The sequence below is a fragment of the Dendrobates tinctorius genome, unplaced genomic scaffold, assembly GCF_039654945.1.
Source record: "Dendrobates tinctorius isolate UK_male_01 unplaced genomic scaffold, ASM3965494v1 ptg000035l, whole genome shotgun sequence".
NCBI lineage: Eukaryota > Metazoa > Chordata > Amphibia > Anura > Dendrobatidae > Dendrobates > Dendrobates tinctorius.
The window spans coordinates 67,369,116-67,383,140 of NW_027361703.1; the positions used below are offsets into that span (position 1 = coordinate 67,369,116).

Here is a 14,025-nt window from a genome sequence, read left to right on the forward strand (position 1 = left end):
GACACCCGAGTTCAGGTCTGGAAAACAAGGTCCGTTTTAGTAATGAAATACAGACTTTCGAGTCTGGCCTTTCAAATCTTCTTTAGGTGTTTAGTAGTGCTCCGATAACATGTTCTCAGATCAAGCTCTGATAATATGACTGAGTACCAGTGCCTAACAAACAGGTAATCCCTGCATGTGTTCTGGCTGTCAAACAGCTTGAACGTTCACAGGTGGAGTGACAAACTCTGTATGCACCAATTAAGTCCGGAAGGCTCACTGGCCACTTACCTCCATGATTATTGTTAGATCCCTCTCCATTGGTTTAAGTTCATTTAAAAGGGTAGCCACCCTTTCTTATCCACTCCCCCACACGGCGTTGCTGGTCTTTCGGCTCCTCCTCTGTCCTCACAATCGCCATCCTCTTGCTCACTTCATGTGGATGATTTTTCCTACTTCATCTACAGTGTCTCCAATTGTGCTCCTGTCAAAGGCAACGCAAAGTACCGTAATGTGCATGCGCTGGCTTTACTTCTGGGTCATCACCACTCTGGCCTCTCTCGGCGCATGCACATTACAGTACCTTGCTCTGCCCTCGGTGCAGGAGCACGATTGGGGACACTCTGTGGATGATGCCGGGCAGGAGGATGGTGACCGTGGTGAGAGGTGGCGCTAAAGTACTGGGACACAAATTAGAACAAACTGCCTTATGGGAGGGTTAAAAGAAGATATTTTTTGTCTATGCAGAGGGCATGTGGGACTTTTACAGCAGTCTATCAAACTGTATATAAGGGTCATTAAAGGTGTTGGCTGTAGTTTATATTGGGAACTAAGGAGGTTTCCTTAAAGACCAAATTCAGACGTTAATATATGGTCACATGTTCTTTAGGAGTTCTGTTTGTCTTGGCACCATTTTGAGCATAAACTGTTTTGCCTAAACCTATTTGATAACTGATGCAAATTGATGTAGAGAGCCCTGTTGATTATAATTCGGTCTGTCTGGTTTTAAATTTTTTTTTTTTTTTTTTTTTTTTTTTTTTTTTTTAGAAAATTTGTGTGCTGACCTTTTTTTTTTTTTGTTTTTATTTTGTTCTAAAAACTGATTTGTAACGGAACTTGTAAGGGTACGTGCTCAGATCTGGAACTGTTGTGGGTTTGATGTTGTGTATTTATGCATCGTCAAGCGCGCAGCGTCCAGATGTCACAGCATAGCGGATGGGATTTCTACGGACAGCCACGTAGACTGACATGGTTTGCGTCTTTCCAGACCACTGGATGTCAATTTCTCTTGCGGAGATGCTAGTTACATCAGTAGAATATATTGAATGCGGATGCCGCACGGTTCAGTGAAATATGTGGATTTACCTGCGCTCAATAAAAGGCAGCCATTTGGGCGCAGTGAACATAAGCTGCATCCAAGGATTGTTCCGGATCATGGGCAGCCGGCCTAAGCACACCATCATCATGCCTCTGCTTCTGTTTGCATCAGTTAGCAAATGGATCGATCCTGGGAATAAAGCGTTTGGTTTTGGGAGCAAACATTTCCCAATGAAATATTTTTTTTTTTTTTTTTAGACAGGTTTTCAAGTCTACATTTTGCCATTCCTTTCATTTATTCTTAAGGGGAATATATCACCAGGAAAGGTACAAGATAATATTTTAATGTAGATACAATGTAGAGTTCTTAGGTGCTCCAGACTTGATAAATCATGGGCTATACATCTGTGACTATCTAAAACTATCTTAATCCAAATATACTGATCAGCATCCGACTGTCCACATGTCAAAGATAATAACTTGCTGATCAGTGAGTGTCAGAGAATGAATGAGCAGCGGTCGAGCTTGCACACTGCCGCACCATTCTAATGGGGATCAAAGATCCTTGTTGTGCAGGTCTCAGGGGTAGGACCTCCAACCATCAACAGGATGGGCAATAACTTGTTTTCACTGGACAAACTCTTCAAGGGGTTTTTTTTTTACCGGAATTTTCCTGTAGGATAATACCAAATTGGTTAGTCTTTGTTCCCTGAGTGCATCAGTGAGCCTACGGAGACTATGATGACTGTCAGTTTTATTTGTTTCTGTTGCCTACTAACCACTGCATTCCGGGATCTGCCATTTGAGAGGTGCTCTGACTAGGTCCTGTTGCCATCAAACTTTGCTACTTGTCAAATTTCCTCAAATGCTTGCGCATATTCGTTGCTTACAAACACTCACTTTAAGAACAATGCTCATTTGCTGCCTAATTAATGTAACCTCCGAAAGATGTGTATTTGCCTCATTTTTGTTCCTGCACAAAATCCCTTACCATATAAAAATATTGACTTTTTCATCTGTCATCATGTGGGAGTTTCGGGTTAGGACACCGTTTCAGCATTACAGGCCTTCATGGAGGTTATTTGCGAATTGGTGGTCAGTCGCTTTCTGACAACTTAGGCCTCTTTCACACATCCGGTTTTTTTTAATCCGGCACGATGCGGCGAAATTTTTAATAACCGGATCCAGCACCGGATCCGGTTTTGTCCCATAAGCTTTCATGGTCGCCGCATCGTGCCGGATGGTTATGCGTCGTGTCCGGTTGTTGCCGGACACGGCATAAATTAGCCGTCCGGCATCTGCAAAAAACGTTCCCTGCAACGTTTTTTGTCAGCGCCAGACCGGCTTTTTCCACCGCGCATGCCCGGACTCTGTGAATGTTAACCCCACAAGTGCCCGGCGAGAGAGAGAGATCTCTGTCACCCGGACACTTGTGAGAGATCTCTCTCGCCGGGCACTTGTGGGGTTAACACTCAGTGTCTGGGTGAGAGAGAGAGATCTCTCTGTGGGGTTAACCCCACAAGTGCCCGGCAAGAGAGATTCTCTCGCCTGGACACTAAGTGTTAACCCCCCATGTCTCTCCCTCTCCACCCCTCCCCTCACCTCCCTTTCAGCAGCTGTCTCTCATCGGCTGCCTCGTCCACCTCGTCCTGCGGCTCCTTTAAATCATGTCCGAGCCGTATCTCTCGCCGCACACACATCCGGTGTCACGGCTGCAGGCCGGATCCGGCGGCCCGGCTTTTCGCCGCACGCCGCCGGACCCCACACACCGGATGTGTGAAAGTAGCCTTAAGCTTTTAAACCAACATTTTATTGGAAATTGATGACTTGAACATCCATACGTTTTGCATGAATGAAATTCTGATCTACCTTAGTCATTACTTGAAGTCCCTGAACCTGCATGTGTGTGGGGTTTTTTTTTTTTTTTTTTTTTTTTGTTTTGCACATTCCTGGTAAATGCCAAGCTGCTTTGTAGCTGGGCAGTGGTGGTGTGCATAGTCCACAACTGATAAAGCTGCCAGCTTATACCCACCAGTAATACATTGGTGTAACGCTGTTTATGGTAACTGCACAGCATTGTTATATGTCACAGCACAGGTGGTATCCTAGTATAGATCTTCATGGTGGAATATAATGATATAAAAATGGATATAATGGAAAATATCAATCTGTTACTTATTATTCTGGCACATAACTGTTTAACACCGTTTCTTGTTAAATATAATCATTTGTCAGAATGGGTTTTTGATGATCATAGTGTTTAAGTAACAGTCATGGCCTCCGTTCAGGATCTGGAGTTGGGCTGCTTGCGCTCCTGCTGTACACTAATATTACTGTCATTTTCACAATTGCTTAATCAGATTTGTGATAGATGAAGTGTTCAGCTCCATCTGATGGGGATAACAAACGTAATCATTGCAAGCCCCCCTTCAAGACCCTGCCCTTTTTTCCTTTTTTCATTTGTTTTTGCTCCCCGTCTTCCCAGAGCCATAACTTTTTTTTTTTTTTTTTTTTATCCGTCAATGTGGCCATGTGAGGGCTTATTTTTTGTGGGACGAGTTGTTCTTTTGAACGACTCCATTGGTTTTACCATGTCGTGTACTAGAAAACGGCAAAACATTTCCAATCTGGTAACTAATGTACACATCGGGTATCCAAGGGACGTGCGTCCCTAGATACCCGATGCGTACGTTAGTTACCAGCTCCCTGCATCAGCGCGCTGGTAACTAACGTACACATCGGGTATCTAAGGGACGCATGTCCCTTGGATACCCGGTGTGTACATTAGTTACCAGCAGATTGCTGGTCTCCCGCCTGTCACACGCAGCGATGCGTGCTGACCAGCGACCAAAAAAAAGTCCTGGCCTTTCCTGCAGCAATCAGCGATACGGGCAGGGGGGCCGGTCGCTGATCGCTGTCACACACAGCGATCTCGCTGGTGAGATCGCTGTTGTGTCACAAAAATTGTGACTTAGCCGCGATCTCGCTAGCGAGATCGCTATGTGTGATGGGGCCTTAAGCAGGAGCTGGTATCTAAGCTGAATATCGGGTTACTAAGCGGCGCGCATCACTTAGTTACCCGATGTATACCTTAGAAACGGGAGCTGCGAGCACGCAGGTTTCTAAGGTACACATCAGGTAACTGACGCGCGCCGCTTAGTAACACGATATTTACCTTGGATACTGGCGTCCTCGCTGGTGCTGATCGCTGGTGAAGCTGCCTGTTTGACAAGGTCGTATCGTCTGTATCGCTGGTGCATCTTTAAGTGTAACGGTACCCTAAGTGGTGAAAAAAGTTCCAAACTTTTGTTTAAGAAAAAAAAAATTGATCCATTTTTTGTGATCTGGGGTTGGGTGAGGGCTTATTTTTTTTGTGTGATTAATCTTCCTTTTTTTTTTTTTTTTTTTTTTTTTTTGATCAGGCGGTTCTGAACCCGGTGATACCAAATGTATGTGTGTTTGATTTTATCTTTATTGTTCTATTTTCAATGGGGGTGACTTAAACATTGCCACTTGGTCCCAGGCCACTTATAAAAGTATGTTTTATCTCTGAAACTCTGCAGCGTTTGTCAATCATTCCTTGCGGAGATCGAACAGCCAGTGCCTGGTACATGCTACCCAACTGTGTGCAAAATGCATAATCTATCAGGTTCTCTTTAAACATTCTGTATCATTACAATACAAATTGCTTCAAAATTCCGGTGATTTTCATCGATATTGTCATCACTGTCTGTATTTTTGGGTCTGTAAAACTGATGAGGATAGGACATGCTATGAGTCTGTGCTGTGCTAGGAGAAAAACCCGACAGCATAAGGACATAGCCTACGAGTATTTAGATGTAGCTTTCCGAAGCTAGACTTAAAGCATAAATAAATTAATAATCTAATCCTATCCTAACATTTTCATTATTAAAATGTTTCTTTGCATTTTTTTTTTTTTTAAGGTTACACATTATAGACAATATCCACCAAACACAAGCAAGGTATACTCATACTTTGAGTGTCGCGAAAAGAAGACCGAAAACTCCAAGTTTAGGAAGGTGAAATATGAAGAAACAGTATTTTATGGATTGCAGTACATTTTAAAGAAGTATTTAAAAGGTATGGATGCTGATTAAAACAATTTTTTCTCTTTTTTTTTTGTTGTAAAATTCCTTGAAGGATCGAATTCGGATAAGCATAATTTTAAAGTCTATAACGCACACTGTCTTTTTCATTATCTTATATATGCCTTATATATGTGTGTACTGGATTATATCTGTTGGTTACCAGCAGGGCTGTGGAGTCGGTAAGCCAAACCTGCGACTCCGACTCCGACTTCTCAATTTCCCTTACTCCGACTCCAACTCCGACTCCACGACTCCGACTCCCACACATATTGCTTATATTTAAGTGAAAAATTTATTGTAGTACAATGTGAATCTCAGACATTTAATCATTTTTATGATCCAATAATCAAGATATTTAGATAGAACAGAATATATATTGGTGTACTACCCGGTTTTCATTCTTTTTGGTACAGGTACGATATGGATAGACAGATATGGATAAATGGATAGATAGAGCAGATTTCTAATCTGCTTTTGCTATTGAAAACATTATCTATGAGCTCAAAAACCTTTCAGGTGATGCAGTTTTTTAAAAAGATGATCAGCTTTTGCAGCTGAAAAACGTATCCTCAAAAAACACAGGAAAAACGCTGTGTGTGAATGTAGCCTTAGATCAGGAATATAACAGCCATTTATAGGACATTTCATAACTTTCCCAAACTCCTATGAAAAAATATTCAGCACATCCTGCATTGAATTACTGTACCCAATTTATTATATATTTTAGGAGTCGGAGTCGGTCCATTTTATACCGACTCCGACTCCACCAAAATGAGCACCGACTCCGACTCCACGACTCCGACTCCACAGCCCTGGTTACCAGAATACTGCTACCACATGGTTGGAAGACCCCGTGACACACTAAAGGTACTGTCATACTTAGCGATGTACCAGCGATCCCGACCAGCGATATGACGCGGTCAGCATCGCTGGTACATCGCTAAGTGGTCGCTAGTGAGCTGCTACACAGGCAGATCTCACCAGCGACATCGCTGGGGACTGGGGTCGCTACTTACCTGTCGCACTAGGCGATCCTGCGTCCTCCCGCCCGGCTCCACGCTCGTCTCTCCACAGGAAGCGCCAGGAAGCTGACGACGAGAAACAGTCCAGGACGTTCTTGCGCGATCAGCGATAACCAGCGGGGGAGCGGTCGGAGGTAAGTATCACATGCAGCGATATCGCTTAGTGTGACAGTACCTTTAGGCATTTGTATTGCACAGTACACAGCAGGGACACATGTATAAGATTATCTCAGCCCAGGAACAGTTTATTTAACCCCTTCACCCCCAAGGGTGGTTTGCACGTTCATGACCGGGCCAATTTTTACAATTCTGACCACTGTACCTTTATGAGGTCATAACTCTGGAACACTTCCATGGATCCCGGTGATTCTGACATTGTTTTCTCGTGACATATTGTACTTCATGTTAGTGGTAAAATTTCATTCAAATAACTTGCGTTTATTTGTGAGAAAAACGGAAATTTGGCCAAAATTTTGAAAATTTCGCAATTTTCCAACTTTGAATTTTTATGCCCTTAAATCACAGAGATACTGCACACAAAAAACTTGATAACTAACATTTCCCACATGTTTACTTTACATCAGCACAATTTTGGAACCAAAATTTTTTTTTTTGTTAGGAAGTTATAAGGGTTAAAAGTTGACCAGCGATTTCTCATTTTTACAACACCATTTTATTTTTAGGACCACATCACATTTGAAGCCACTTTGAGGGGTCTATATGATAGAAAATACCCAAAAGTGACACCATTCTAAAAACTGCACCCCTTAAGGTGCTCAAAACCACATTCAAGAAGTTTATTAACCCTTTAGGTGCGTCACAGGAATTTTTTTGAATAATTAAAAAAAATGAACATCTAACTTTTTTTTCACAAAAAAAATACTTCAGGTTCAATTTTTTTTATTTTACCAAGGGTAACAGGAGAATTTGGACTGTAAAAGTTATTGTGCAATTTGTCCTGAGTACGCTGATACCTGATATGTGGGGGGGGAACGACTGTTTCGGCGCATGGCAGAGCTCAGAATGGAAGGAGCGCCGTTTGACTTTTTCAATGCAAAATTGGCTGGAATTCAGATTGGACGCCATGTCACGTTTGGAGAGTCCCTGATGTACCTAAACAGTGGAAACCCCCCACAAATGACACCATTTTGGAAACTAGACCCCCTAAGGAACTTATCTAGATGTGTGGTGAGAACTTTGAACCCCCAAGGGCTTCACAGAAGTTTATAACATAAAGCCGTACAATTAAAAAATCATATTTTTTCCACAAAAATGATCTTTTCACCCTCAATTCTTATTTTTCCAAGGGTAACAGCACCCTAAAAGTTATTGTGCAATTTGTCCTGAGTACGCTGATACCCCACATGTGGGGGTAAACCACTATTTGGGCGCATGGCAGAGCTCGGAAGGGAAGCAGCTCCATTTGACGTTTTTGGCTGGAATTGAGATCGGACACCATGTTGCGATTGGAAAACCCCTGATGTACCTAAACAGTGGAAACCCCCCACAAATGACACCATTTTGGAAACTAGACCCCCTAAGGAACTTATCTAGATGTGTGGTGAGCACTTTGAACCCCCCAGTGCTTCACAGAAGTTTATAACGCCCGGGCGTGAAAATAAAAAATTTGTATTTTTTCCACAAACATGATCCGTTAGTCCCCAATTTTTTTATTTTCCCAAGGGTAACAGGAGAAATTGAACCCCAAAGTTGTTGTCCAATTTGTCCTGAGTACGCTGACACCCCATATGTGGGAGAAAACTACTGTATGGACACACGTCAGGGTTCGGAAGGGAAGTAGTGACGTTTTGGAATGCAGACTTTGATGGAATGGTCTGCGGGTGTCATGTTGCCTTTGGAGAGCCCCTAATGTACCTAAACAGTGGAAACCCCCCACAAGTGACCCCATTTTGAAAACTAGACCCCCTAAGGAACTGATCTAGATGTGTGGTGAGCACTTTGAACTCCCAAGGGCTTCACAGAAGTTTATAACGCTCGGACGTGAAAATAAAAAAATCATTATTTTCCACAAAAATGATATTTTTGCCCCCAATTTTTTATTTTCCTAAGGGTAATAGGAGAAATTGGACCCCAAAAATTGTTTTGCAATTTGACCTGAGTAGGCTGATACCCTACATGTGGGGGTAAAACACTGTTTGGGTGCATGGCAGAGCTTGGAAGGGAAGGAGCACCATTTGACTTTTTCAACTCAGAATTGGCTGGAATTGAGATCAGACGCCATGTTGCATTTGGAGAGCCCCTGATGTGCCCAAACAGTGGAAACCCCCAATTCTAACTCCAACCCGAACCCCAACACACCCCTAACCCTAATCTCAGCCCTAGCCCTAATGGAAAAATGGAAATAAATACATTATTTTTATTTTATTATTTTTCCCTAACTAAGGGGGTGATAAAGGGGGGGGTTTGATTTACTATTTATGGCGGTTTTTATATTTGGCAGCTGTCGCACGCTAAAAGACGCTTTTTATTGTAAAAATAGTTTTTGCATCACCACATATTGAGAGCTATAATTTTTCCATATTTTGACCCACCGAGTCATGTGAGGTCTTATTTTTTGCGGGACGAGTTGACGTTTTTATTGTTACCATTTTCGGGCACGTGACATTTTTTGATCGCTTTTTATTCCGATTTTTGGGACGCAGAATGAACAAAAACCAGCGTTTCATGAATTTCTTTTCAGGGGGTGCGTTTACACCGTACCGCGTGCGGTAAAATTGATAAAGCGGTTTTATTCTTCGGGTCAGTACGGTTACAGCGATGCCTCATTTAGGTCGTTTTTTTATGTTTTGTCGGTTTTATGCAATGAAAACTATTTTATATAAAAAATTATTTTTGCATCGCTTTATTCTGCGAGCTATAACTTTTTTATATTTTCTCTGATGCTGTGTGGCGGCTCGTTTTTTGCGGGACAAGATGATGTTTTCAGCGGTACCATGGATATTTATTTGCGTCTTTTTGATCGCGCGTTATTACACTTTTTGTTTGACGGTATGATAATAAATCATTATTTTTTGCTTTGTTTTTTATTTTTTTAAGGGGTTCGCTAAAGGGGTTAACTAATGGGACAGTTTTATAGGGCGGGTCGTTACGGACGCGGCGATACCTAATATGTGTACTTTTATTATATTTTTTTTTTTTTTTTTTCCAAAAAATGGATTTATTTGGGGGAGTATTTTTTTTTTTTTTTTTTCTAATTTATTTTAACACTTTTTTTTATTTTTTTTTTTAACTTTATTAAATAGTCCCAGGTGGGACATCACTGTCCTGTGACAGATTGCTGATCTGTCACATCACAGATCACTGTGACAGATCAGCGATCTGTCACAGGCAGTGCCGAAGGCTTCCTCATGCCTGCGCTTTGCAGGCACTGAGGAAGCCAGCTTCCAGCAGGCCCCCGTCGCAATCTTGGATTCGGGGGCCTGCAGGAAAGGAGCCCCCCGCAGCAGCGCTCCACGTTGCGCTGCCGTGGGGGGCTCAGGGAAGCCGATGCTTCCCTTTAACCCCCGGTACACGGCGATCATGTTTGATCGTGGTGTGCAAGGGGTTAACGTGTTGGGGGCGGTCCGTGACCGCCCCTGACACATTGTGCCGGGTGTCAGCTGTGATAATCAGCTGACACTCGGCCGCGATCAGCGGCGCTCACCACGTGGGCGCCGCTGATCGCGGGAGACGTACTATCCCGTCCATGGACGGGATAGTACGTCTGATGTCAGGAAGCGGTTAATACATGCAATTGTGGAAATTATTATTATTCCAAGATCTATTGATTAAATTAACTTTTGTTCATGGGAAAATCCCTTTTAAGCACTCTGTCCTAAGTGAATGTGTTTGCGATTAGGTTACCATCCTGGAACTGGCTGTGCTAGTAGTGCCTAGTAAATGATAGTGGCATGTAAAAGTTTGGACACCCTTGGTAAAAATTACTGTTATTGTGAACAGTTAAGTAAGTTGAAGATGAAATGATCTCTAAATGGCCTAAAGTTGAAGATGACACGTTTCTTTTGTATCTTTGACAATAAATATTTCTTACAGTTTTAAAAATTACAAAAAGGAAAATGGGCCAAAGGACAAGTTTGGGCACCCTGCATGGTTAGTACCTAGTAGCATCCCCTTTTTTTGAAAGTATCACATCTTGTAAACGCTTTTTGTAGCCAGCCAAGAGTTTTTCAATTCTTGTTTTAAGGGCTTTTCATCCATTTTTTTTTTTTTTTTTTTTTTTTCCCTTGGAAAATTCGTCCAGTTCTATGAGATTCCTGGGTCATCTTGCATGTACTGTTGAGGGCCATTGTAAAACCTTCAGCTTGCGCCTTTTGAAGTAGTCTATTGTGCATTTTGATGTGTGCTTAGGCCTATTTCACACATCAGTCAAAATCCGCCAATTTTATAAAAAAAGGATCCGCCAAAAAAGGGCGGATCCGTTTTTTTCCCCCCCATTGTTTTGCAGTGGCGGATTTTGACTGATGGTCGTCCGTTGGGTCCGTTATTTGACGGATCCGTGAGAATGTTAGCGGCTCCCGGGCGTACCAGACGGACACTGCAACGTTTTTTCTTTTGGTTGACGGTCCGCTATTTTTAACTGCGCGTGCCCGAAAGGTGAAATTCGGGAGCAGTTTTCGGCTGTGTGCACACGCTGCGGATTAGGTGCGGATTCATCCGCGCGGATTTTGTAAAATCCGCAAGTGAAACCGCAGGTCAAAATACCTGCGGTTTTACCTGCGGATTGCTCTGCGGTTTTTCCCTGCGGTTTTCCATCTCCTCAGTAGAGGAGATGGCAAACCGCAGGAGAATCCGCAGAAAGAATTGACATGTCAATTCTTTCTGCGGATTGAAAACCGCAGATAATCCGCGTGGAAAATTCCGCACCGTCTGCACTGCGGTTTTTGATTCCCATAGGGAATCATGGTACTGTACACCGCAGCAGAAACTGCTGCGGGTCCGCAGCGGCCAAAACCGCTGCGGAACCGCAGGAAAATCCGCAGCATGTGCACACAGCCTTAACCCTGAAATGCTGTCCCGGGAGCCGCTAAATCTCTCTCTCTTTCCCCCCCCCCCCCCCCCCCTCCTCTCTTCCCCCCCCCCTCTCCTTCTCTCTCTTTCCCTCTCCTTCTCTCTCTTTCCCTCTCCTTCTCTCTCTTTCCCTCTCCTTCTCTCTCTTTCCCTCTCCTTCTCTCTCTTTCCCTCTCCTTCTCTCTCTTTCCCTCTCCTTCTCTCTCTCTTTCCCTCTCCTTCTCTCTTTCCCTCTCCTTCTCTCTCTCTTTCCCTCTCCTTCTCTCTTTCCCTCTCCCTCTCCCTTCTTTCTCTCTCTTTCCCTCTCCCTCTCCCTTCTTTCTCTCTCTTTCCCTCTCCCTCTCCCTTCTCTCTCTCTCTTTCCCTCTCCCTCTCCCTTCTCTCTCTCTCTTTCCCTCTCCCTCTCCCTTCTCTCTCTCTCTCCAAAAACTGATGTGTCAAACATGCCTTAGGATCATTATTAGTGTTGAGCGAACATCCTCAGATAAGGTGTTTGCATCAAAAATTAGTTAAAAATTTGATTGAATCCATTGTTCCCTCTACTTGTGAAATGTTCTCCTCACCAACCCTAAGCATGGTGGTGGCTCAATCATGCTTCGGGGTTGTGCTGCAGCACAACCCCGAAGCATGTTTGAGCCACCACCATGCTTAGGGTCGGTGAGATGTTCTTTTCCTGAAATGGTGTCCTTTTTACTCCACCCATACCTTTTGATCATTGTGGCAAGAGTTCTATTTTAACCTCATCGGTTCACAGGGCCTGTTTATATGTTCTTTTGCATACTTCGGACTCTGAATTTTATATAGTGAGGGTGCGGGAGACATTTTCTTCTGATGACTATTCCATGAAGACCATTTTTGTGCATGTGTCTCTGAACATTAGAACAATGTACTACAACTCTACTAAATCTTTCTGAAGGTCTTTTGCAGTCAAGCAGGTGTTCCAATTTGCCTCTCTAGGAATCCAACAAGTAGCTCACTGAAATTTTGCTTGGTCTTCCAGACCTTATCTTGACCTCCACTGTTCATGTTAACTGCGATTTCTTAATTTACATTTTGAACTAAGGAAAGGGCAACTTGAAAACAATGGTGAGCAAGCCATAACCCGTAAGGGTGTGTGCCAATGATCAGGAACTGCTGCAGATTTGACGCTGTGTATTTATGCAGCGTCAAACTTGCAGTGGCCAGCTGTGACAGCATAGTGGATGGGATTTCTAGAAATCCCATGTCCACTATAGGTCCATAGTCCGCCTGTGGATCACCCGCGGACATTAAAATGCTGCTCATCTGTCAAGACTGCAGCATATCCATTTCTCGCAAGAGAAATTGCATTAGTAGAAATGTATTGATTACGGTTCAGTGAACACATGCGGATTTACTGTCTTTCAATAGAAGGCAGTTCTTTGGACGCAGCGAACATATACTGCTAATTCTGGATCGTGGACACCCGGCCTAACTAGCCAAGGTTTCAAACCTTAATTGGCCTACAGTTAGGTCCATATATATTTGGACAGAGACAACATTTTTCTAATTTTGACACCCAGTACTTGACCGCCCCCGACATGTTAACCCCTGGCACACTGCGATCAAACACGATTGCAGTGTACCGAGTGTTTAGGGAAGCATCGGCAGGGAGGGGGCTCCCTCCGTGCTTCTCTGAGACCCCCGGAGCAGTGCAATGTGCAGTGCTGCTGCGGGGGCCTCCTTCCCTGCAGGTCCCCGGATCCAAAATGGTGGTGGGGACCTTTGTGGGCCTGCAGGGAGGCGGCTTCCTCATGCCTGCAAAGCGCCAGCATGAGGAAGCCTGCAGCACTGCCTGTGACAGATCGCTGATCTCTCACAGCGATCTGTCACATGACAGTTATGTCCCCCCTGGGACATTGTAATAAAGTAAAAAAAAAAAAAGTGTTAAAATAATTTATTAAAAAAATCGCTAAATAAGTAAAAAAAAAAAAAAATTCCCTAAAATTAATTTTTTGGAAATAAAAAAAAAACAATAAAAGTACACACATTTAGTATCGCTGCATCTGTAACGACCCGCCCTATAAAACTGTCCCATTAGTTAACCCCTTAAAAAATAAAAATAAACAAAGCAAAAAATGCTTTATTATCATACCGCTGAACAAAAAGTGCAATAACGCGCGATCAAAAAGACGGATATAAATAACCATGGTACCGCTGAAAACGTCATCTTGTCCCGCAAACAACGAGCCGCCATACAGCGTTATCAGTGAAAAAATAAAAGTTATAGCTCGCAGAATAAAGCGATGCAAAAATAATTTTTTTATATAAAATTATTTTTATTGCAAAAAAAAGACATAAATGAGGTATCGTTGTAATCGTACTGACCCGAAGAATAAAACCGCCTTATCAATTTTACCGCAAGCGGAACGGTGTAAACGCACCCCCAAATGAAATTCTTGAAATGATGGTTTTTGTTCATTCTGCATGCCAAAAATCTGAATAAAAAGCGATCAAAAAATGTCACGTGCCCGAAAATGGTACCAATAAAAACGTCAACTCGTCCCGCAAAAAATAAGACCTCACATGACTCTGAGGGTCAAAATATGGAA

The 14,025-nt window shown here is 43.0% G+C and overlaps 1 protein-coding gene across 1 annotated transcript in view; it reads left to right on the top strand.

Moving 5' to 3' along the window:
- NAMPT (nicotinamide phosphoribosyltransferase) overlaps positions 1 to 14,025 on the top strand; it is a 125,039-nt gene that overhangs the window by 18,724 nt on the left and 92,290 nt on the right. Inside the window, exon 2 of the mRNA XM_073573585.1 lies at positions 5,241 to 5,397. Within this exon, the coding sequence (XP_073429686.1) occupies positions 5,241 to 5,397 (157 nt within the window). The remainder of the gene's footprint in view (positions 1 to 5,240; positions 5,398 to 14,025) is intronic.